We start from the raw sequence: 25973 nt of genomic DNA, 5'->3' as shown, positions 1-25973 counted from the left end.
TCAGCAGCATTTATTGCCCATCCCTAATTGTCCTTGAGAAGGTGGTGGTGAGCTGCCTTCTTGAACCGCTGCAGTCCATGTAGTGTAGGTACACCTGTAGGAAGGGAGTTCCAAGATTTTGACCCAACGACAGTGAAGGAACGATGATATATTTCCAAGTCAGGATGGTGAGTGACTTGGAGGGGAACTTCCAGGTGGTGGTGTTCCCATCTATCTGCTATCCTTGTCCTTCTAGATGATAGTAGTCATGGGTTTAGAAGGTCCTGTCTAAAGAGCCTTGGTGAATTCCTGCAGTACATCTTATAGATGGTACACACTGATGCTACTGTGTGTCAGTGGTGGAGGGAGTGAATGTTTGTGGAAGGGGTGCCAATCAAGCGGGTTGCTTTGTCCTGGATGGTGTCAAGCTTCTTGAGTGTTGTGGGAGCTGCACTCATCCAGGCTAGTGGAGAGTATTCCATCACACCCCTGACTTGTGCCTTGTAGTTGGTGGACAGGCTTTGGGGAGTCAGGAAGCCAGTTACTCGTTACAGGATTCCTAGCCTCTGACCTGTTCTTGTAGTCATAGTATTTATATGGCTAGCCCAGTTCAGTTTCTGGCCAATGCTGATAGTGGGGGATTCAGTGATGGTAATGCCATTGAATGTCAAGGGGCAATGGTTAGCTTCTCTCATATTGGAGATGGTCACTACCTGGCACTTGTGTGGCATGAATGTTACTTGCCACTTGTGAGCCCAAGCCTGGATATTGTCCAGGTCTTGCTGCATTTGGACATGGACTGCTTCAGTATCTGAGTGGTCACGAATGGTGAACATTGAGCAATCATCAGCGAACATCCCCACTTCTGACCTTATGATGGAAGGAACGTTATTGATGAAGCAGCTGAAGATGGTTGGGCTGAGGACACTACCCTGAGGAACTCCTGCAGCTGAGGTGACTGACCTCCAACAACCACAACCATCTTCCTTTGTGCTGGGTATGGTTCCAACCAGTGGAGAGTTTTCCCCCGACTCCCATCAACTCCTGATTTGCTAGGGCTCCTTGGTGCCACACTCGGTCAACTGCTGCCTTAATGTCAAGGGCAGTCACTCTCACCTCACCTCGGGAGTTCAGCTCTTTTGTCCATGTTTGAACCAAGGCTGCAATGAGGTCAGGAGCTGAGCGGCCCTGGCAGGACCCAAACTGGACATCAGTGAGCAGGTTATTGCTGAGCAAGTGACGCTTGATAGCACTGTTGATGTCCCTTCCATTACTTTACTGGTGATCGAGAGTAGACTGATGGGGCAGTAATTGGCCAGGTTGAATTTGTCCTGCTTTTTGTGTACAGGACATAGCTGGGCAATTTTCTGCACTGATTACACAATTACCCACAGCTAGTGTTTTGGAGAAATAGTGAGACAGAGGAGGGGACGCATCCTAAAAAAAAATGGAGGAAGGGGGAGAAAAAGGTGCTGAGGTTTAAATGAAGGAATTCCAGAGTTTACAGCCTAGACAGCTGAAGGCACAACCACTAACGGCACAGCGAAGGAAATCAAGGATGTGCAAGAGACCTAAAATGGAGGAACACAGAGATATTGGCAGATTGTAGGGCTCCAACAGTGCTTCCACCCATTCCCCCCAACACCCCACCTGCCGCATGTTTAAATGCCTTCCAGAATAAGCTCGAGAGATAACCAGGGACTGGGGGTGCAATTTGAAAACAGCTATTGGCCGTTACTAATGGAAGGAGGTCTACTGATAAATTATAAAACAGCAATCAAAACTTGGGTGGGTGGGTGGGTGAAGGTAAAACAGCTGAGGGATACACTGATGTATCAATGTACCAAGTAGGTAGAACATGAAGAATTCTCAACTTAAAAAGGAAACGTATTTAACTAAAATGTAACCTAACCCTCGATACTGTGAATGGGATCTCAATGTTCCCTAGGTTACTGAAGCTCACTAAGCAGTTACCTGGTTACGGTAACCCAGAGCAGCCTCAGTGCCAGGTGAGGTCTAATTCTCTTGTGGTGTACATGTACACCAAGGGAGGGCAACTTTAAAACTTAGTGGTGAATAAAAGCATACACTCCATGTGATCTGAAGTGGGCCATTGGTCCCGGGGGGCGGTGGTGGTGGGGGGGGGGGGGGGGGGGGGGGTGGGGGGGTTTAATTATTAGCCAAAGGGAAAAAAAGGGGTTGGACAGGGAGAAATAAAACCAACCAAGGTTCCCACCCAATGACCAATGAGTCCAAATATAAAGTGAAAAGTGGTGAAGCGGTTGGGGGGAGGGGAGGGGAAGGGGGAAAAGACTGTGACGCTCTTTGAGGTCAAACAGTGCGACACTCACTGCCTTCCCTCACACATTAGTCATCGCCACTTGAACAAACTACCAGATGGTTCACCTATGCTCATAGAAGAAGTGTTGATGTCCATTGTTTGACAACAAAAATAGGGCACTTGCAAGTGAAAGGCTCCTGAAAACAGCACTTTGCCTCAATTAGAGTGAGTGGGTCTGGGGTCAAAGGGCAGCCAGGGCTAAAAGGTCATTAAAAGTCCAAATAAATTGCCCACCACATCCATTTTTAAATGTAGGCTTTAAGTCATTTCCCTAACAATTTACATATTGTGCATTTAGATGTGCCCGTGCACAGTTGGTTCCAATTTTACTGAGAATGGTTAACAATGCAGGACTGACCAGGCCTTCATTCCCCACCTTGGTCGATCAGTGCCAGTTCCTGATTCTCTCCTTCAGAGTCGTCGCTGTTGTCCTCATCTCTTGGTGAGTAGGATATCTACGGAGACAAGTTGGCAAGATGAGGCACATTACTGAAAGGGATAAAAAGAGGAGCAGGTGACGTGATCAGTGAGCAGCTCCAGCCACACCGCCATATTGGAGGCGTGGCATGGCAGGAATGGTGCCATCTAGGGAACAAGGAGAGGATGTGCAGGGTTGCCAACTCTGGTTGGGCACATTTCTGGAGGTTTCATTGTATAGCCTTTCACCTGCCATCAAATACCTCCATCGTCAATTGTTTAAAGATGTTCACCCTTATAGTTTGCCAGCTCCCCCATCAATTTGAAGGCAAACAGTCTCTTCTTGGCCTTACTGAGTAAGTGATGCAGGCCCAAAGTCAGGAGTGCATCTTTTCCAATGCTTCACCCACTCCAGACTGATCTATTATATTCCAAGCACCCACACACACATGCAAAATTCATTTACTGAAGAAACTTAAAGAAAAAAAGCATAATAAAGACATTTTTTAACCTAGTCCAGTTTAGCAGAGCTGTGTCAATGGACTCTGCTCCATAATAGTGATTTGGCTGAACATACTTTGGCTTTTCTTTGGGTTGAGAGAAGACCTGTCTATTGCTCGCTCACATTTTCAGCCTGAGCTAGAGCGGGTCCACCTGTGAGCCTTCTAAAGGTGCATCCTAATGTGTGAGATTCATCTTAAGCTGACACCACAATACTCACTACCACACAGAGAGACACAGACACAGTCGCCCCTGGCCATTCTGAAATAAAACATTTCCTCCTGGTCATTTAATTTTCTGCAGTTATTTTTTTCAAATTCATTCTTAGGACAAGGGCAACATTGGCAAGGCCAGCACTTATTGCCCATACCCAGATGACCATTGAAAAGGTGGTGGTGAGTTGCCTTCAACCGCTGCAGGCTGCACATTGAAGATATGCCCTCCCTGCCAGTCGCTTGGCCAATTCAGAATTTTTGATTCAGCAACGATGAAGGAACAGTGATACATGCCCAGGTCAGGCTGGCGATTGACTTGGAGGGGGAACCTGGAGATGGTGGTCTTCCCATCTGCCTGCGGCCCCTGTCCTTTCAAGAGGTCAGCGTTGGGAAGTGCTGGAAAGTGTGGCACAGAATCTGCCTATATAGCAACAGTCTCCACCTTTCAGCAATTCACTATGTGAAACAGTTTGAAACATTTCAACAACACTAATGCTTTTCTATTGACCAAGATGAGCCAACAGTTTATTTCAAACACTTAATATCGCTCTCAGTAAAGAAGGTGGTCCTCATGCCCAGTTTAAATTTATTTTCCGCTAATTGTAATTCAGCTTATAAGTATTAACCTGGATTTACTTTATCTATATATAAATACCATTTAACATATTATACTTTAATGAGGTTCTATTTTAAACATGTAATTCCTTGATCTCAAGTTGTACGTTATATCAATGCAAGACAAAAAGGTTATGACTAAACCTGATTATTGCAACTCACAAGAATCTCAAAGCACTTAGCATACAATGAGATACTTTGAATACACCAACCCACTGTTGTGTAGGCAAATGCAGCAGCTAATTTGCATACAGCAACATCCCACTAAGAACAGCAACATGAACAACCAGCCCTTCTGTTTTTTTTTTAAAACCGATTTTGGCTAAAGGATGGATTTTGAGCAGAGGGTTATCCTCCTCAATGGCCCTGGAGTATCCAAAAATTAAAATATGAATCACCGGGGTGACAGCGGCAAATGGTAATGTCACTGGGCTAGTAATCCAGAAGCCCAGACAAATGCTCCGGGGACACATGTTTGAATCCCACCACAGCAGCTGGTGGAATTTAAATTCAATGAATGAAAACTGGAATCGAAAGCTAGTCCCAGTAATGGTGACCCTGCAACTATAATCGATTATTGTAAAAACCCATCTGATTCATGAATGTTCCTTAGGGAAGGAAATCTGCCATCCTTACCTGATCTGGCCTACATGTGACTCCAGACACACAGCAATGTGGTTAACTCTTAACTGCCCTCCAAAATGGCCTGGCAAGCCACTCAGTTCAAGAACAATCCAAGGTGGGCAACAAATACTGGCCTTGCCTGCGATGCCCACATCCCATGAAAGAATAAACGTCAGAGAACCCAGCCACTACCCAAAGACGTGTGTGTTGGGATTCGGTCTGTTCAGTCACATGAAGACCCATGGAAGAAACTCACAAACCTGAGTCGAAGTCATCCTCGAATCAAGGGACAGCCAACAACGACTAAAAAAAACCTGGGAGAACAAAATCGCACAGCTATTTTTTTTTTAAGAAACGTGTTTTCCACTTTTTTTAAACACTCACTTATTAGTTATGAAATATTGGAAATGGGAAAAAGAAATGGCTCTTTGAGGGGGTGGTGTAGACGGAGGCGGGAGATTGCATGATAAAAACCTCCGGAATACATCTAATCAGATTTGGTAAATTTATCTAAAAACGTCAATCTCTCAAACTGGCTGCAGGAGTCTCTGCCAAACAAGAGCACCTGTGACTAGCAACTTGTGGGGTACAGCACCAGCAAGTGTTGAACAGGCTAATCTCTACACAGCGAATGGTAGCAGAGACTCACTGTGGATCAATCCTTAGAGCAGAGTGTTAACGAAAGACTTAAATTTCTATAAGCACCTTTCATGGCCACTGGACATCCCAAAGCACCTTTCAGCCAATGAAGTAATTTTGGACTATAATTACTGTTGTAACTTTGGTTAACACAGTAGCCAATTTGCACATCTATTGCTATGATGTTGGCTAAGGGATAAATATTGGCCAAGATAGCAGGGAAAACACCCCTGCTCTTCTTCAAAATAGTGTCTCACAATCTCTTACATCCACCCAAGAGCATGGACAGAGCCTCCGCTCATCATCTAATCTGAAAGATGGCATCTCCGACATTAAAGAGCTCCCTCAGTACTGGAATGGTGAATCAGTCTAGATTTTTGTGAGCTAGTTCTAGAGTGGGGCTTAAAACCACAACCTTCTGTCTTAAGGGAATATTTAATAGATGTGTTCAAAACTATGAAGGGTTTAGATAGACTAAATGGGGAGAAACTATTTCCACTGCAAAGAGGGTTGGTAACTAAAGGATACAGATTTAAGATAGGTTGCAAAAGAAGCAGATGGTGAGGTGAGGAAAATTCTTCAAAAAAAAAGTGAAGTGTTATGATCTGCAATGCACTGCCTGAAAGGGTGTGGAAGCAGATTCAAACATGAAAGGGAATAGGATAAGTACTGAAAAGCAGGGCTATGGGGAAAGAAGTTGGACTAATTGGATAGCTCTTTCAAAGTGTTAACATAGGCACAATGGGCTGAATGGCCTCAACCTGTGCTATATGGAATTCTACAAATTTCCACTGGATCCAAGGCTTCCTCCTCTCATCAGCTAATTACAGTCAGCCAGCTTCATGAAACAGCATACGCACAAAGTGCAAAATAGCAGCGTGACACAAAGGTGCCCCCTATTTGAATCTCCCAAACCCAGCACCCTTTCCCCCAGGGAACCCACCACATGCAGTCACATCACAAGGAGGTAGAAAGGAGAAACTATTTCTTCTGGTGAGGGAGTCCAGAACATGATCTCTTAAAATTAGAGTTAACTGTTCCGGAGTGAAATCCAGAAACACATTTTCACAATAAGCGTTGTGAAAATCTGGAACTCTCCCTCTAAAAACTGCAAATGTTGAGCAACAGTTGACATTTTCAAGGCTGAAGGAGATAGTCTATTGCTGTTCCAATGTTCACAGCATCAACTACTTCCATAGTTTTTGTGTACACTACACTATCTTGATCCAATTTCATGTATTGAGCAGGGCTTCCCGATGTCAGTCTGAAGGCATGGAGCCAGTTTAAATCTACACCCATCCTGCCCTACTCAGAGTGCTTAGAACTGACAGCTTTGGAACAGGCTATTTGCCTCAACTGGTCTATGCCTGTATTGACACTCCACACAAGCCTCCTCCCACTGACCCCATATCTTTCTATCCCCTCTCTCTCATGTCTGCATCAAACCTCTCTCAGGTTTGACACATTCAATCTGTGTCAGCAAATTTTGAATATCACACAAGAAAAAGGACCAGGGAGTAAACCATTCATCCCATCAAGCCTGGGCCACCATTAATTATGGTGATCTTCTACTTCAAACCTATTTCCCACCCTTGATTGCTCCACTGTCCAAAAATCTATCAACCTCAGTCTTGAACATACTCAACAACTGAGCATTTACGGCCCTCTAGGTGAAGAAAGTTCTCATCTCAGTCCTAAATGCCCAACATCTGATCCCAAGATTATGATACTCGCTCGTTGTATTTGTAGACTCTCAGGTGTTTTATGAATTTACTACATCTCAATGGGATCACCTTTTGAAGTTCTAGAGAATATAGGTCCAATCTACTCAACCTCTCCTCACAGGACAACCCTCACATCCTCGGGCAACCCTCACATCCTTGGAATAAATCTACTGAACTTACACTGCTGCCTCTGAGGCAAGTATGTCCTTCTTAAGGTTCAGAGACCATGCACACTGTAGAGCAGTTCTGGTTCCAATTGCTACAAGATTTCCTTAATTTTATAATCCAATGCCTTTGCAACAAAAAGACAACTACAAGTTGCCTTCCTAATTGCTTGCTGCATCTGCATGTTAACTTTCTCTGATTTGTGTACAAGGACACACATCCCTTCTAAATATTAATGCCCAACAGTCTCCATCTTTTTTAAAAGATTCCAATTTCAGCTGCCAGTTGTGACTCAGTTGGCACCACACTTGCCTCCGAGTCAGAAGGTTGGTCCCACTCCAGGACTTCAGCCTCAAAACTAGACGGACCAACAAAACTGCAGTGCTGAGGGAGTGCTGCACTGTCAGTCAGAGGTGCAATCTTCCCAATGAAATGTTAAACTGAGGCCGTCCATCCTCTCAAGTGATTACAAAAGGTTCCACAACATGATTTTGAAGAAGGGCAGGGGAGTTATCCCTAGTGTCCCGGCCCTCAGTCAGCATTGCAAAAAACAGATTACCTGGTCATTATCACATTAGTGTTTGTGGGAGTTTGCTGAGCGCAAATTGACTGCTCCATTTCCTCTATTACAACAATGACTTGCACTGTGAAGCACTTTGGAATGTCTTGATATCACAAAAGGTGCTATACAAATGCAAGCTTTTCTTTCTTTTCTGTTCTTCCTACCACAGCAATTAATCTCACATTATCCCACATTATACTCCATCTGCCACCTTCTTCCCCATTCAATTAACCTCTCTATATTTTCCTTTGCAGTCTCTTTGCATCCTCCTCACAGTTTAGTTTCCCACCTCCCTCTGTATCATCCGTAAACTTTGATAAATTGCACTACATATGCTCACTACTCATAAATTCTTTATTTAATCTGATAGTACAGAAGATAGAAAGTGAAGATATAGAAATAAGAGGCACCTTCATTATAATTCTAAGGTGCCCCCTTGTTTGAAACCCAAGTGAATTAAAATGCACCAGCCATTCTCAGGGTGTGGCTGCAAGGCTAGTATTTTTTTTACTCAGGGTGAGAACAGGGTGGTTTGCTCAGCAGCTTTAAAAAGCAGTTATCAATCACATTGATGTGGAACTGGACTCACAAGTAAACCAAATCAGGTATAAGGAAGGCAGGTTTCCTCCCCAAAAAGATATTAGTGACCAAGTTTAATTTTTTTTGCAACTATCTGACAACTTCATGGTCACCTTTACAGATGCCAGCCATTTTTTTTTCAGGTTTTTTTTTTAAATGTAATTAAATTCTCAAATTGCCACGGTGGAGTCAAACTCCTACTCGCTGCAGTATGAGTCTAGGCCTTTCGATTACTGGTCCAGTAACAAAACTACGCCCAAATTTAAGTGGAAAAACTCAGCAGGTCTGGCAGCATCTGCGGAGAGGAACACAGTTAACATTTCGAGTCCTTATGACTCTTCAACAGAACTAAGTAAAAATAGAAAAGAGGTGAAATATAAGGGGGTTTAAGGGGGGGGGGTGGGACAAGTAGAGCTGGATAGAGGGCCAGTGATAGGTGGAGATAGCCAAAAGGTGTCATAGACAAAAGGACAAAGAGGTGTTAAAGGTGGTGATATTATCTAAGGAATGTGCTAATTAAGGGTAGAAAGCAGAACAAGCAAGGTACAGATAGCCCTAGTGGGGGCGGGGTGGGGGGAAGGGATCGAAAAAGGCTAAAAGGTAGAGACAAAATCTTTTAGCCTTTTTCGATTCCTTCATCCCACCCCACCCCCACTAGGGCTATCTGTACCTTGCTTGTCCTGCTTTCTACCCTTAATTAGCACATTCCTTAGATAATATCACCACCTTCAACACCTCTTTGTCCTTTTATCTATGACATCTTTTGGCTATCTCCACCTATCACTGGCCCTCTATCCAGCTCTACTTGTCCCACCCCCCTTAAACCAGCTTATATTTCATCTCTCTTCTATTTTTACTTAGTTCTGTTGAAGAGTCATACGGACTCAAAACGTTAACTGTGTCCCTCTCCACAGATGCTGCCAGACCTTCTGAGTTTTTCCAGGTATTTTTATTTTTGTTTTGGATTTCCAGCATCCGCAGTTTTTTGTGTTTCCTCCTTTGGGCCTAATGAGGAAAGGTCACGAGGATTACTGGTAAATTCACAAAACAATCTCTGGTACAGTTTGTTTCGTAAACAGGTCCATTTTAATTCTGCTGTGGGGGAGGAAAAAAACCGCTCCCAATCAATCAATCGACAGCATTTTGCTTTGCAACCATGTGGGCAACACAAAAGCCTCTTTATTCTCATCGAATCACAGGTCAGGTGAAGACCAACCAATCCCCGACATGGGCGGGAGGCTAACAGCTTATTCGCATTGTGTTCTTTATTTCTAGCCTTGATTGTGCTTTTTCTCTGTCACTGGAAACAAGGGGTAACAAAGGGACGTCATGGAAGTGGAGATATCCCAGAATCCTTTGCAGGACTGAAAGCCCTCTATTCCAACTAGAGGCTCTACATTTAATAGGGGGCATCCACTTCTGCTAGGAATGCTGGGACATTTCACGTCCATAAGCAAGTCTTGTCTTCTCCTTATTTTCAAAGGGGAGAAAACACACGTAAACCCCGTAATGCAGCCGCAGAAGGCATGCAAGCACACTGGCAAATATTCACAGTCAAAAAAAAAATAAAGAGGAGCAGGCAAAAAGAGGGACCAAGTGGATTAAGGGAAAACACAGAAGAATGTATAATACCATCTAACTATAACAAAAGCAAAATCATGGAAATCTGAAATATAAACAGGAAATACGGGAGTTACTCAGTGGAGGGTCAGACAGCATCTGTGACAAGATATACAGTCTTAAAAGTTTCAGGTTATGATCGGAAACCCATTCTGGCAAAAGGTCATTCGAAGAAGGTTCTCTTCCTACTGAGGCTGCCTGACCTGCCACGTGCTTCCAGCATTTTCTGTTTTTATGCATGGCAACAAAAGGACACTGAATACCAATCAGGAGGTGAAAGAACCAGGACAATTTTCACTTCTGCAATCCAGCAAGTACTCTGATCATAACATCATAAAATCATACAGCAGAGAACGAGGCCATTTGGCCCATTGTACCTGTGCTGATCTTTGAAGAGTGCTATCCAATTAACCCCAACCCACCCCTGCAATATTTTCTTTTTCAAGTGCACATCGAAGTGTAGCACTTTTATTGCTCCCCTGACCAAAATCAGCTCAAATCAAGAACTAATCCTTTTCTAACCTGAACCATCTGATCACATAATCACCTAATTGAACTGCAGGATGACATGGATTAGGACCTGAATATTGAAGGGTACATGACATTCAGGAATGACAGGAAGCTAGGAAAAGGTGGAGAGGTGGCTCAGTTAATTAATGATGGTATTAGCACAATAGAGAGGGATGACCCAAGTTCGGGAAACCAGGTTGTAGAAGCAGTTCAGGTTGAGATGAGAAATGATAAAGACAAGTTGTCATTTGTGGGACTGATGCACAGGCTCCCTAACAGTAACTGCATGGTAGGACATAGTATAAAGGAAGAGATAATGGGAGCTTGTCAGAAAGCTACAACGATAACCATGGGGGATTTTAATCTACATATAGACCAGAAAAATCAGATGCGAAAAGGTATCCTAGATGAGCAGATCATGGAATGTTTTCCGAATAGTTTCTTAGAACAGCACATTCTGGAGCCAACCAAAGGGCAGGGTATACCAGACCTGGTATTGTGCAACGCGACAGGATTAAGTGATGATCCGGTGTTGAAGGTGCCCTTAGGTAGCAACGATCATAATATTATTAAGTTTTACATTCATTTTGAGGAAGAGAAGAGTGGGTCCAAGACCAGTATTTTAAACTTAAGTAAGGGCAATTATGAAGGCATGAAAGTTGAGCTAGCTAAAGTGAACTGGCAAATTAGATTAAAGGGATAGGTCAATAGAGATGCAGTGGCAGAGACACTGTGTTCAGAAAACACAGAATAGGTATATTCCAACAAGAAAGAAAAATTCCAAAGGGAGGACCCACCATCTGTGGTTAACTAAAAAAAGGTAGTGTCAAAGAAAAAGCATATATTTGTGCAAAATGGACGGCAGGTCAGAAGATTGGACAGAATTTAAATACTGCAACGAAGGACTAAAAAATTGATAAGGAGGAAAAAATCAGTACAAGAGAAAGCTAGGTAGAAATATAAAGTAAGAGTTTATAAAGATATATTTTTTTTAATTAACAAAGGTCCTTTAGAAAGTGAGTCTGGGGAATTAATAATGAAAAATAGAAATGGCAGGTGAATAGAACAAGGTATTTTGCATCAATCTTCACTATAGAGGATACAAGTGACATCCAAGAAATAGCTGTAAATCAGGAGATGGAAGGGAGGGAGGAACTCAAGAAAATTACAATCACCCAGGAGGTAGTACTGAGCAAATTGGTGGAGCTGAGGGCTGATAAGTCCCCAAGTCCTGATGGGCTTCATCCGAGGGTCTTAAAAGAAGTGGCTAGTGAGATAGCTGACGTGTTGCTTTTAATTTTCCGAAACTCCCTAGATTCGGGGAAGGTTCCATTCGATTGGAAAATAGCAAATGTAATGAACTCCTTTTATTCGAAAAGGAGGGAGACAGAAAGCAGGAAACTACAGGCCAGTTAGCTTAATACCTGTCTTAGGGAAAATGCTAGAAGTTATTAAAGATATTATAAAGGTAATCAGGTAGGGTAAACATGGGTTTATGAAAGGGAATTTATGTTTAACCAATTTATTGGAGTTCTTTGAAGTAACAACATGTGCTGTGGATAAAGGGGAACCGGTGGATGTACCATATTTAGATTTCCAGAAAGCATTTGATAAGGTGCCACAAAGGTTATTGCGGAAAGTAAAAGCGCTTGGTAAAGGGGGTTACATATTGGCATGGATAGAAGATTGGCTAGCTAACAGGAAGTATAAATGGGTCATTTTCTGGTTGGCAAGATGTAACAAGTGGTGTTCCACAGGGATCAGTGCCGAGGCCTCAACTTCTTATAATTTATATAAATGACTTTGATGAAGGGACCAGAGGAATGATTGGTAAATTGCTGACTATTCAAAGATAAGTAGGAAAATAAGTTGTGAAAAGGACATAAGGAGGCTACAAATGGATATGGATAGGTTAAGTAAGTGGGCAAAGATCTGGCAAATGGAGGATAGTGTGGGCAAATGTGAAATTGTCCATTTTGGCAGGAAGAATAAAAAAGCTTATTATCTAAATGGTGAGAGATTGCAGAGCTCAGATTCAGAGGGATCTGGGTGTCCTAGTGCGTGTATCACAAAAGACTAGTATGCAGGTAAAGCAAATAATCAGGAAAGCTAATAAAATGTTGTTGTTTATTACGATGGGAATTGAGTGCAAAAGTAGGGAGGTTATGCTTCAGTTATACAGGGCATTTGTGAGACCACATCTGCAGTACTGTTACAGTATTGGCCTCCTTATTTAAGGAAGGTTGTAAATGCCTTGGAAGCAGTTCAGAGAAGGTTTATTAGACTAATACCCGGCCATAGGCAGGTTGTCTTGAGGAATTGTTGGACAGGCTAAGCTTGTATCCGCTGAAGTTTAGAAGAGTAAGAGGCAACTTGATTGAAACATATAAGATCCTGAGGGTTCTTGACAGGGTGGATGTGGAAAGGATGCTTCCCCTTCTGGGTGAATCTAGAACTAGGGGTCACCGTTTAAAAATAAGGGGTTGACCATTTAAGACAGAGATGAGGAGAAATTGTTTTCTCTCAGAGGGTTGAGTGTCTTTGGAACTCTCTTCCTGAAAAGGCGGTGAAAGGCTATCAGGGGTAGACAGGAATGTGGAGTTGAGGTTACAATCAGATCAGCCATGCTCTTACTGAATGGTGGAACAGGCTCGAGGGGCCGAGTGGCCTACTCCTGCTCCTAATTCATATGTTTGTATGCAATAAAAATGACCTCCCACTGTCCTCACACATATTCTGCTTTCAGGCCTTTTGAGAGTCATAAGGGAATGAATATGTGTGATAGTGATGGCCTATGGCTTTAATGTATGGCTTTCCAGTTGGTGCCATGATGTTCACAGCATGTTAGCAAGGTCCATTCTTACACTGAAGCACTAATCTGCTTGCAGTTGACCTAACATTGTCAACCTTTGTCATCTTGACATCCTCCAAACCTAGCCTTTGGCAAGTATTACACTTCACACTCCCATAAGCAATCCTTATCCCCGTTACTCTTACAAGGCATGATTGTGAAGCCAATTAAGCTGCATTTTCATTCTGTACGTGTAGTGCCTCAGTCCCCTGTTCACAGCTATGAGATTGGAGGGATGGCAAGTCAAGGTCTCTCCTGATTCACTCAATATCGTCCCTTGTGAAGACAAGAGCCAGGAAAAGGTCCAAGTGACAACTGAATGTAACACCAGCCCTGTGTTTGCAGAACGTGGGAAACAACAACAACTTGCATTTACATAGATCTCTTAACATCAAAAAACATTACAAGGCAATATGCAGGGGCAAAAACAAAATCAGACACTAAGCCACTTAAGGAAATATTAGATAATGGTGATTTTAAAAAGCACCTTAAAGCGGGGAAAAGAGAGACAAAGAGATAGAAATTGCTCTTAAAAGCCATTTAAGAGCAGTAAACTTCAAAAGCATTCTTTCTTTCATTCCACTACACCCTCCAATTTTAAAGTTATTGATTCCCTTCTATTCTCTAGCATCAGGCCTAATCCCAAATGTTAACAGAAAATGGTCTGTTCCCTAACATCTGTCCATGCCAATCTAGCTGCTTAGCACCCTGGTATAACTTGGCATCTGGCCTCAATGGGGAAATGGAGCCACTTTAGTTGAGACCGGAAACTTAGTTACAGAGGGTTTTTCTTTTGTTTTTAAAACCTTATTTTCTTGTTATTTCGCTCTTCACAGCAATTCCCAGACTAAACTTCTATTGACTCCGGCTACACTGCCATCTGGAGCAGAGGCTGATCAATCACCTGCAGGCCTGTGAAAATTACCAAACACTGCGGGAACATTACCTGGTCATTTATTTAACTGTTCTTTGCGGGAGCTCGTTGTGTGCAAGCTGCCTGCTGCATTTCCAATATTACAAATTGGCTGTAAAGCACCTTGGGACATCCTGAGGTGATGATAAGCAAACGCAAGCAATTAAAAAAAAAGATTATATATCCACATCCATTCACAGAAGCAGAGAGGTATCACACAACATAAGAAATGGGCACTTGGAATGACAGGAACAATTTGTATTTATATAGCTCCTTTAATGTATCAGAACATCCCAACATGCTCTTCAGAATTGTAATCAAACAAAATTTGACACTGTGCCACATATTAGAGATGATCAAAAGTTCAAACAAACAAAAAAAGATTTTAAGCAGCATCTTAAAGAGAGGTAAGAGAGATACAGAGGCAGAGAGGTTTAGGGAGAGAATTTCAGAGTGCAGGGCCGAGGTAGGTGAAGGCATGGCCAACAAGTGTGGAACAATTAAAAACCGGTGCAAGAGGCCAGAAATGGGGGTGCAGAGATCTCGGAAGGTTGTGGGGCTGGTGGAGGTTACAGAGGTAGGGAGGGGCGAGGCCATGGAGGGATTTGAAAACAAGGATGAGAATTTTAAAATTGTCCTTAGTCCGTGGAATTCCCTACCCCAGAGAGCCGTGGAGGCAGAGCCACTGAATATTTTTAAGGCTGAGTTTGACTCTACTTTCCTGTCTGCCCCTATACGCATTGGCTCCCTTGTCAGAGTTGGGGCCAAAATCAGGTCAGCCATGATTTTACCAAATGGCGGAGCAGGCTCTCAAGGGGTCGAATGGCCTACTCCTGCTCCTAATTCGTATGTTGATAGGTATGAGCTGTTGTTTAATAGGAACTATTATACATCAATGAAAACAGAGGTAATGGGTGAACAGGACAGGGTGCCAGTTAAGAGGACAACAGACGCCAGAGAGCTGCCAGCACCTGAGGACTTGTGGCCCAGTTGATGCCTTCAGAAACAAGGGGAGAAATCTGCATGGGAGGAAGGGCAGTTGTAAACTTCCAAGGCTGGACACAATCCCCAATCTGTTGATACAAGTGTGCCTCTGTCACTTTAAATCTGATGAAGCTTAACAGAATTCCTTCGTGCTACAAGTATGCTGGTGGGCCCCTCTTGTCAGAACAAAGCATTTGTTGTTGCTGCTGCATCAATACAGAAAGCAGACAATCATCTAAGTAAACTGTGAAATCATATCTAATTCAACCAGCAACAATCAAGTAACAGCACATTGTCTTGACTACAGCAACATTACCCTACGAAGGCTCAATCCATCAACTCACCTCTGAAGACCTTGTTTTGCTGAAGGCTGTTGATGATTCAGCATATTATTGTTTTGTTTTTTTCCTCTACAGATTAATATTAATTGTAGAGATAGAGAGGTACAAGATGCACTGCAACAACTTGCCAAGGCCCCTTCGACAGCATCTTCTAAATCCATGACTTCTACCACCCCGAAGAACAAGGACAGCAGGCCACATCATCCTTAGAAATATAACTGCCGGGTCAAAATCCTGGAACTCCTTCGTAACAACACTGTGGGTGTACCTGCATCACACCGACTGCAGCGGTTCAAGAAGGCAGCTCACTACCACCTTCTCAAGGGCAATTAGGGATGGACAATAAATAAATACTGCTCATGCCACAGTGGCCATATTAAAAACACAGAGATAGAGATATTGCCTTCTTTATTCTGGGGATTAGTATAGGTTGACAAACACAATTCCTCACACAGTCCATTTACAATTAGACACATACTGTAATGGAAGGAAATGGTAGTAAAGGCTGGGAAAGGGGGAAGGGTGGGGTGTGGTGGAATTCCTCTTTTAGTGATTAAAGAGGCATTGCCTGTTTCTCCCCTATATAAATAGCCCACTCGGAAAACACACCTTGGTCACGTTGCCAAATCCGGTTGGACCCTAGCCCAGGAAATTTTGTCAGGGTCACCTGCCAACAACCCCGCCCCCGCGCTCCCATCATTGGTTATCCGATATGTCCAGCATCTTGGAACGCCACCTTCCCAAACCAACTGGAAGCTCCACAGACTCATCATTAGCTGGTTGGCAGTCAAGAATCATCCAATTAAACAACACTTTCTTATCCGCAATTTTATTTTAAGTAAATAAAATTATTCAAAAGATGATGGCAAAAAACAATTTTGTTTAATGCTCCTAGGAATTATCTCCTGGATTATTCACAGCTGGTGTCCTGGAGATTAATCTTTAATTGGACTCCAGGATAATCCTGGAGCGTTAGCAACTCCACAGGTTTGGAATGGCTGAAATGCACAGGATTGTGTCCATTGAACTTTACCTCCCTCAAACTGGCTGTCAGGGGGCTAGAAATCTAGATCAGTCATGCAATGGCCAATGTTGAGCAAGATAAGTTAACACTGGGTGTTGTGTCCCTTCCCAAAAACATTTGGGGACAGAAACAAGCCATTCGGCCCAACGGAGCCATGCCAGTCACATGAGCTTCCTTCAGCCCTACCTCATCCAACTCCATCAACAAATCCATCTAGTTCTTGCCCTCTCATGTGTTCAATGCATCAATGCTATTCACCTCAACTACTCCTTGGAGGTAGCAAGTAATCATCTAAATCAGCATTTCCAGTACCAGCAAGTCATCATTATTTACATTATCTAAGGGTTCAGTTATCAGGCTGACCAGTTTGGGCCACAGTTTCGATAAACACACCTTATGCCCTACTCCTGCTCTCCGCTATCCAGTGCCATGACAGACGTCACCCAGCAGCAGGAAGAACAGGAGCAGCGCAGACTGGTTCACGTGCCAGTCTTTTTCAAGACCATCACTCAGTGCCTCCTGGCAGAAGTGAAAAACTGCTTCCGAGAATCACCAGCAGTCGATGGGAAGGTGGGGGGTGGAGGACAGGTGGAGAATGGGTAAGCAGGTTCACTCCAACCAACCACTCTGTAGCACAGCAAGTGGGCATATGTTACCAGCTGACTAGGTGCCAGCTCAATGTATTCAGCAGCTTCCAAAGAGGTCAACACCTTCTCTGCACATTAAGCAGCATATACCTCTCCAATGACCCTCGGCTCACTCCCTCACATATCCAAGAGCCCCTTGTAACTCAGGGAATCACCACAACTTCCCACGGGCAGAGAAAAATCATTGTTTGAGATATGGGGCTGTAAATGGGCCATGTATGTGAGGCACAGGAAGGGAAACAAGAGGTGAGGCAGTCCTTTTTACACAAAATATTAAGCAATATGGCATTTTATCAAACTGTGTGAACACACACATAAATGAAATGTGTAACATCTATCGATAGATATCTAAATGCTAATATGTCAAGTTAAGCCAGGGATCGATTTTTTTAAGAAACGGGTTTAAAAGTATCACAATTCTATTTATTTTTTTTTTAAAAAACCCCTCTGGTTTAATGGATAACTCGTATTAACTCGTATTAAACATCTCAAGATAATCGAATAATTAACTAACTCTCAATGTTCAGCGAGCCCACGAAACGGGCTTCTTTCTTCACGTGTCAGATGGTCCATTCATAAACTGACAAGGTTATTCACACGCTCCTGCGAGATATATATATATATATATTTTTTTTTAAAAAGTTGCAAACACGAGCCCTACTCACCTTAACTTGAACGGGCTGGATCTCATTTAGCGTCTGCGCTCTGAGCTTTTTGGTCAGGACCTTCAGCATTGTGTCAAAAGCAACAACAGCAACAACAACCAAAAAAAAACCCCAAGGGTTTATAAGATTGGAAACATTTAAAAAAAAAACCAAGAAGAAGTTGGAAGTAGGTGTGTTAAATATCAGTCAGTTAAGGCAGGACAAGAGGGGATCCCGAGAGATGCCAATAGCTGCGAGGGAACTTGTTGATTCTGCAGACGCTACCAATACTAAAGCCTTCCTCCTGACCGCCTCCTTTGAGTCCGATCTCCTCTATTAAACGATGCAATGGGAGTAGGGTTTTGTTGGAGGGAGGTGGTGGTAGTGGGGAGGGGATAAGAATGATCCGCAGCTTAACGATAACCAAGATCCGCTGCTTATAAGATCCCAGGACCTACACACACATACATACAGACACACACACTCTCTCTCTCTCTGCTCACACAGGCTGTTGAAGATTTTAATGATGTTTGAATGGGGGAGGGTCGATGAGGAAGCAGCCTTTACGCATAAAGCGTGCAGCCCACCCCCCACCACCACTCGTTCCCCTGATATTAGGACGTTACCATCTCTCCTCAGCCCACCGACCTTCCAGCACCCCGACAACCAGCACTGACCTGAAACTTAACGGAGAGAACCCCCCACCCACCCCAGCTCAGTGACAGCTAAGTGGCCCAAAGGGGAAAAAAAAAATAACATGAGCAGAGAAAGGCTGGCATCAGCCCTAAGGGGCGGAGTTAAACCTGAAAGAAGCTCTCTCTTTCCCTTAAATCTTGTACTTTTGACACCCCCTGTTGGTAATTGTAACACATTAGCTGTCTGGGGCTGTCTGCGAGTTAAAGGTGTTAATTGTAATGAGAGGTTTGCACGGCAATATTCCAGTTTGTATTTATGATGCTTGTAACTGATGTAGTAATCCTTGTGAAAAGTATGCTGACATGCAGATGGATAACTTTATGCAAATATGCGTGTCTGTGTGTGTGTGTTTGCACAGACTCAATAAAGGGCATTGGGTTAATTTATTTTCAAATTTAATTTGATTTAGTTTAAAACGAAAAAAAGATTGCATGGTTGGAGAGGGGAGGGCAGTGGGACTAATCGTTCAAAGAGCCAGCACAGGCAAAATGGGCTGAATAGGTCTCCTTCCATGCTTTATAACTCGATTTCTACACACACTTTCAGTTAGAGAATCACAGAATTGTTGCAGTGCAGGAGGAGGCCGCTCGGCCCATCGTGTCTGCACCTGCTCTCTCTGAGCATTTTAACTTAGTGCCAATCTCCTGCCTTTTCCCCGTAACCCTGCACGTTGTAGATACATTCAGAATAGATCCAGCAGCTCAAAACTGGGCATCCATGAGTTGCTGTAGTCCGTCAGTAACAGCAGCATTCAGCCTCATGGCCTGGCAAATCCCTCACTCTATCATTACCATCAAGCAAGGGAACTTCTAGAGGGGTGCAGAGGAGCATACAAGAACACAGCACGAGAGTGCAAGAAATAGGAGCAGGAGTAGGCCATTCAGCCCCTCGAGCCTGCTCTGTAATCCATCCATTTTCACACCGCCTCTCCTGGTGAGGGTCACGCTGGTAGTAAGCTGAGCAGGGCCAGCCAGACTTCCCTTTCCTCAGCCACAGCTTCCAACTCCTCCTGGGGGATTGCCAGGTGTTCCCAGGCCAGCTGAGAGATGTAATCGCTCCAGCGTGTCCTGGGTCGGCCTCAAGGTCTCCGCCCAGTGGGCTGTGCCCGGTACAGCTCCAGCAGGAACCTACCAGGGGGCATCCTTATCAGGTGCCCGAACCACCTCAACTGGCCCCCCCCCCCCACCCCCCCACCTTGATCCGGAGGAGCAGCGACTCTATTCTGAGGCTTTCCCAGATTGCCGAACTCCTCATCCTGTCCCAGAGCAACCCTGCAGAGGAACCTCATTTCCGCCGCTTACACCCACAATCCCTTCAGTCATTACCCACAGTTCATGACCATAGGTGAGGATGGGGACGTAGATCGACCGGTAAACCAAGAGCTTCAACCCTAAAACTCAGCTCCTGCTTCACCACCGTGGATTGGTAAGGTGCCTGCAGAAGTGCGGCCACTGCACCGATCCACTGGTCAGTCTCCCACTCCCCCCGCCATCACCTGGAGATAGCAACCCACTCCTTTCCGGGAGAGAACTGTGACCTCAGGTTTGGAGGTGCTGATCCACATCCCAGCCGCGTCACACTGGGCAGCGAAACAATCGATCACAGCAGAGATGTCACTCTCAAGCCCCCAAACTGGATGTTCTCCGTACCTCGGCTGCGCCTTGATATCCTGTCCGTGAAAATCACGAACAGGAGTGGAGACAAGATGCACCCTCGGCGGAGTCCAACGCCCCACCTTGAACGTATTCGACAACACCGGGAATGCGGACACAACTCTCGCTCTGTGGCTAGAGGAACCTGATAGCACACAGAAGCCGCCCCAGCACCTCATATTCCTGCAGCACCTCCCATAAAATATCCTGAGGAACACAGTCGTACGCCTTCTCCAGCTCCACAAAACAGAGGTAGACCGGATTAGCAAACTCCCACGAACCCTCAAATATACATGAGAGGGCAAAGAGCTGGTCCACTGTCCCACGGCCAGGGTGAAATCCGCATTGTTTCTCCTGAATCCGAGGTTCGACTAAGGGACAGAGCCTCCTCTCCAGCACTCTGGCATAGGCTTTCCTGGGGAGGCTGAGGAGTGTGATCCCTCTATTATTGGAACACACCCTCTGGTCCCCTTCCTTAAAGGTGGGGACCACCACCCTAGTTTGCCAATCCAGCGGTACAGTCCCTGCCTTCCACGTAACAGTGCAGAGGCGTATTAACCACAAGACCCCAAACTTGTCCGGCGCCTACAACATCTCCGGATGAATCTCGTCCACGCCTGCTGCCTTACCGCCACAGAGGCCCCTGACCACCACAGCGACCTCACCATCAGCAATAGATCCGATCTCGCTGGAGGGTTCTGGCACTGCCTCCTGTCAGGAGGATGTGTCCACCGGGTTGAGGAGTTCCCCAAAGTGTTCCTTCCACCACTCGGCGACCTCCCCAGTTGTGGTCAGTATTTCCCCACCTTTGCTGAGAACAGCTTGGGTGACCTCTCCTAAGGTGTCGAATGGTTTTCCAGAACAACTTTGATGCCGTCCGATAATCAGTCTCCGTGGCCTCTCCCAGCTTTCACTTCAGCGGCTGCTGTAGTCCTCCTGGCCTGCTGGTACCTCTCAACCGAATCAGGAGACCTCTCCGCCAGCATTGCCCGGGAAGCCTCCTTCTTCGATTTGAAAGCCTCCCTCACCACTGGTGTCCTAGGGTTGGCACCATGACAGGCACTAACGGCCTTCAAGCCACAGCTTTTCAAGGATTGAGGTCTTGCACATGGTCCATTCGAACTCAATGTCCTCGACCTCACCCGGGATGCAAGAGTAATTCTTCCAGAGGCGGGAGTTGAAATTATTTCACAGAGAAATGTCCGCCAGACTTTCCCAGGCGACCCTCTCAGCATGTTTGGGCCTCCCGTGGCTGTCTAGCCCAAGTCCTACTGTCAGTCATTAGCAAAGTGATGGAATGTGTCATTGACAGTGCTATCAAGCAACACCAATTCAGCAATAACCCACTTACTAATGTACAGTTTGACTTCATTGTAGCCTTGGTCCAAACAGGGATAAAAAAGCTCAACTCAAAAGGTGAGGTGAACTCAAAAGCTGAGGTGAGAGCGACTGCTCTTGACACCAACGCAGCATTTGATTTGACCAAGTGTGGCATCAAGGAGCTCCAGTAAAGCTGAGGACAATGAGAGTCAGGAGGTAAATTCTCCACTGGTTGGAATCATGTCTAGTTCAAGCACAGATGATCATGGTTCTTGAAGGCCTCAGTTCCAGGACATCCCTACAGGAGTTCCTCAGGGCAATGTTCTAGGCCCAACCATCTTCAGCTGCTTCATCAATGACCTTCCCTCCATCATAAGGTCAGAAGCAGGATATTCACTGTTGATTGCATTATGTTGAGTACTACTTGCAACTTCTCTGACAGTGAAGCAGTCTGTGTCCGTATGCAGCAAGACCTGGACCACAATCAGGCTTGGGCTGATAAGCAGTGCATAACATTTGGATCACAAGTGCCAGACAATGACCATCTCCCACAAGAGAGAATCTAACCATCTCCCCTTGATGTTCAACAGCATTATAATTGCCAAATCCCCCACCAATAACATCATGAAGGTTACCATTTGACAGAAACTTGACTGGGCCAGTCACATAAATACTGTGGCTATAAGAGTTGGTGGGCACTCTGTGGCGATTGACTAACCTCCTGACTCTGCAAAGTCTCTCTCCAACCTACAAGGCACAAGTCAGGACTGTGATGGAATGCTCTGCACTTGCCTGGATGAGTGCAGCTCCAACAACACACAGGAAAACCAATGCCATCCAGGATGAAGCAGTCAGTTTGATCGACAGCCCAGCTACTACCTTTAATGTCCATTCTCTCCACTACCAATGCACAGTAGCTGTCGTGTGTACTACCTGCAGGATGCTCTGCAGCAACTCACCAAGGTTTCTTCTGCAACACCTCCCAAACCTGTGATTTCTACCACCCAGAACGACGAGGGCAGCAGATGCATGGGAACACCATCACCACATAGTTTCTTCCAAGTCACACATCATCCTGCCGTGGAAATATATCACCCTTGCTTCATCGGCACTGGATTAAAATCCTGGGACTCCTTACGTAACAATATTTTGACAGCAGCTTCACCACATGGATTACAACAGATCAACAAGAAGGCTCACCACCACCTCATGGAACAACTGGGGATGACTAATAAATGGCAGACTTGCCAGCAATGCACATATCCAGGGAATGAATAAAATAAATATTCCATTCAGGCTTAGTACATTCCTAACAGATTCCTATTTCCTAATATTATATTGTCATTACGTTGAGACTCAATAGAGTCTCTTGCCTTCATGTTTTTGACCAAGGAAAGAATTTGACCATAAGTGATCTTAACAGATGCACCTAAGTATGGCACTTGGACCACATAAATGGGACTGAATTTCAAAACTGGCCACCCTGTAATTATCTTGATTTAAAAAACACAGCGCTCAGCCTCTGCAGTTAATTTAAACCTTACTGAAAATGAACTGGTTACAATGACTGTAAACGAGTAACCACATGAGTCTCTACCACCCGGATCCATGTGCAATGGAAAGGGGCCCACCATCTTTCATGTGTGGAGTCAAGGCACACAGTGCAGGGCTGCACTGGTTTAAGGAATAAAGAGTAGGAGAGAAGGAAGAGTAAATCAATATGGAGAAGTAAGGTGACATGAAATTTAAATTTTAAAGGGCTGAAGATTATAAGAGGGAGGGAAGGGATCTCACAGCTCTGAATACCTGAGAATTAAGTCAGGTTAGGAGGTGGTGTAGTGATTTTTAATTTCAATAAAGTGAAGATGCAGAAAGGTGGGGAGGGTATTGCATAGCGTACTGAAAGATTAGATAGAACAAGGGAAGAATCTGAGGGTCAAACTGGCAAAATGGTACCAAGGGCATTCATGTGGCAGGTGAACTTTAATGCACAGAAGTGTGAAGTGATGCATTTTGGTAGGAAGAATGAGGATAAGCAATATAAAATAAAGGGTATAATTCCAAATAACCACAACATATATTTACATAATACGTTTAATGTAATAAAACGTCCCAAGGTGCTTCACTGTAGCACTATAAAACAAAGGTTGACACCAAGTCATGTGAGGCGATATTAGGGCAGATGGCCAAAAGCAGCAGATGAGCTGAGGCAGGGGCTGAGTTGGCATATCTTACAGGGGAGGAAATACACGATCTTTAGCGATGGCGTGGAAATGTGTTCAGCAGCTCATCTCATGGTCAAATACGGCACCAAGGCTGCAAACAGTCGGGTTCAATTTCAGACAGTCACCAAGGAGAGGGATGGAATTGGTAGTGAGGGAAAGGAGTTTGAGGCAGGGTCCAAAGACAGTGGATTCAGTCTTCCCAATATCGGAGGAAATTTCCGCTCATGCAGTGTGATAATTTAGCAAAAGTGGAAGATCGCTGAAAAAAGAAACACAGTGTTGAAGCTTTCCATCTTGCATTCATCACAACAGGTTCACAAAAATACCATTTGTAAAGGAAACAACAATTTATACTGCATGAGAAGAGAGTGCTGATTGGTTGACAAGTGGACTCTGATCAGTAGAGGCATTGCCATGGAGAATGCACTAGGAACAGTTAACTGCCAAGCTTCTGTTTAAATTCAAACCAGGCAGGTCGATTCTGATTGGTCATTGCACTGCCATGGAGAATGAACCAGGGAATAGCTGTCCCCCAAACTTTTGTTTAGTTGAGAAAGGCACAATGCATGGACATGTTCCTTCTGTCTGAAAAGGACAGGGCCCTGTATGTGAATATCTGTAGCTTCTAGCACATGTAAGTGAGCGACACTACAAGCCCGGCTGATAATCTTAAATTGTTTGTCAATGTAAGTCTTGGCACAATCAGGATTGTTTAGCAAGTGTTGTTCAGTCATGGAATTACGTCTAATGTTGGACACTATGGATGGAATTTTCCGTTCCCGTTGGCGTCAGGTGTCATGGCAGGAGTGAGTGGGCAATATGGCAAGAAGGCCAAAAATCGGTTTCACGCCATCGTGAAACCAGTTTGTGACTGTCCACTCCACCTGTCAATGGTGAACAGCGTTTCTCACCGCTGCACGTCAGGAACATCATTTAAATACATCTGCGTATAATTATAAACCCTGCTCACCATAATCATCCTCCCACGCTGGATCATCCAGGCATGTCAGTGTGATTGCACGCCAACGTGTTTCACAACAGCCTTTAAAAGGCCTGCACCTGGCGAGCTGAACTTCAAAGGGAACTTGGAGGTGAGTGCACACTAATGTTGTTCAGCACTCACGAGGGTCGCCCGTTCAACCTCAAGGAAGAGGCGCCACGCATTCAGACGAGGACAAAGGCAAGTCACTTTTACCCGGCTGGCTGACAGTGCAGTTGGTGGGGGCAAGGCAACGTGGTCTGATGGAAGTGCACTAGCACATGCTGTGGTGGGAGAGGGAAATGGCCACGCATTAGGGAAACCTTGCATAAATTGACCATTCCTCGGCACCTCAGACAGTTCAGACACAGCCACACTGACATGCATGGAGTTGGGCCTCTAGATTATCTGCCCAATCAAGCAACACAGAGGCATGAAAGTGCCACAAAATGCTTCTGATCTTTTCACCTCTCGAGCACAGACTGCAAACTAATGAGCGTTTTAGAGGACTGCAGAACAGTTGGACAGCACACGTTGTACAATCTCCTTGCTAAAGCTGGTCATGGAGCAGTCACTGGTGGAGGCGTTCACAGCCCCTTGCAATGTCATCAACCTGGTTTGGACCAGTCTCCCCCATGGTTCAAGCTAATAGTGCAGCCTTGCAGCACGGGTTAGGAGAATGCCTGCCCCTGAGCTGAGAGCACAGCATGCAGTCCAATGGGCAAAGCTGCTGCCAATCGGTCAGGTGGAGTGGGGCAGAGGTGGGTGGGGTTTCAGGCAGCCATGCAGCGCACTAATCTCTGGCCATCCAAGTGGTGACCAGCACTCTCCGGGCTGCATTAAGGGGCCTTCAGACTTAACCAAGAGAGGTCCTTAATACACCCATGTTAACCCACATGTCTCTCTCTTACATCTTGCAGGAGGAGTACATCAGGAAAATGGAGCCTGGTGACCTAGCTGTATGCTTCATGGCTTACATGGGGTCCTGCTGTGTGGTGGTGGTACTGCCCTTGGCCTGTGGAACTGGAGCTGTTGGGGTCACAGGAAGAGGGGATTCGGATGGGCTGGACACTCGCAGAGTCACCTGGGTGGATGGCCCCAGGGTGTGCACCTGCTGATCTGCCTCCCTATAGGTGCCCGAGGGCCCTTCACTGGCTCCTTGAGAAGAAGGAGAAACTAGAGTGAGATTGAGCTGCCCCGTACCCC

The 25973-nt window shown here is 44.9% G+C and overlaps 1 protein-coding gene across 4 annotated transcripts in view; it reads right to left on the bottom strand.

Moving 5' to 3' along the window:
• The window catches only part of LOC144680376 (uncharacterized), a 99796-nt gene extending 81370 nt beyond the window's left edge, over nt 1-18426 (bottom strand). For 2 of the 4 annotated variants that reach the window (XR_013576555.1, XM_078541341.1), the window contains exons 1-2: nt 17917-18426; nt 2697-2775 (exon numbers count right to left, since the gene is read on the bottom strand). Coding sequence is in view for 3 of the 4 variants with exons in the window: in XM_078541341.1 (XP_078397467.1) it covers nt 2697-2775; nt 17917-17985 (148 nt within the window). In the remaining variant the exon portion in view is untranslated. The remainder of the gene's footprint in view (nt 1-2696; nt 2776-17916) is intronic. The other 2 variants (XM_078541342.1, XM_078541340.1) reach the window with 2 other exon arrangements.
• Nucleotides 18427-25973: the final 7547 nt, after the last annotated feature.

The sequence above is a fragment of the Cetorhinus maximus genome, chromosome 5, assembly GCF_964194155.1.
Source record: "Cetorhinus maximus chromosome 5, sCetMax3.hap1.1, whole genome shotgun sequence".
Classification (NCBI taxonomy): Eukaryota; Metazoa; Chordata; class Chondrichthyes; order Lamniformes; family Cetorhinidae; genus Cetorhinus; species Cetorhinus maximus.
This window is presented reverse-complemented; position numbering and strand designations above follow the sequence as displayed.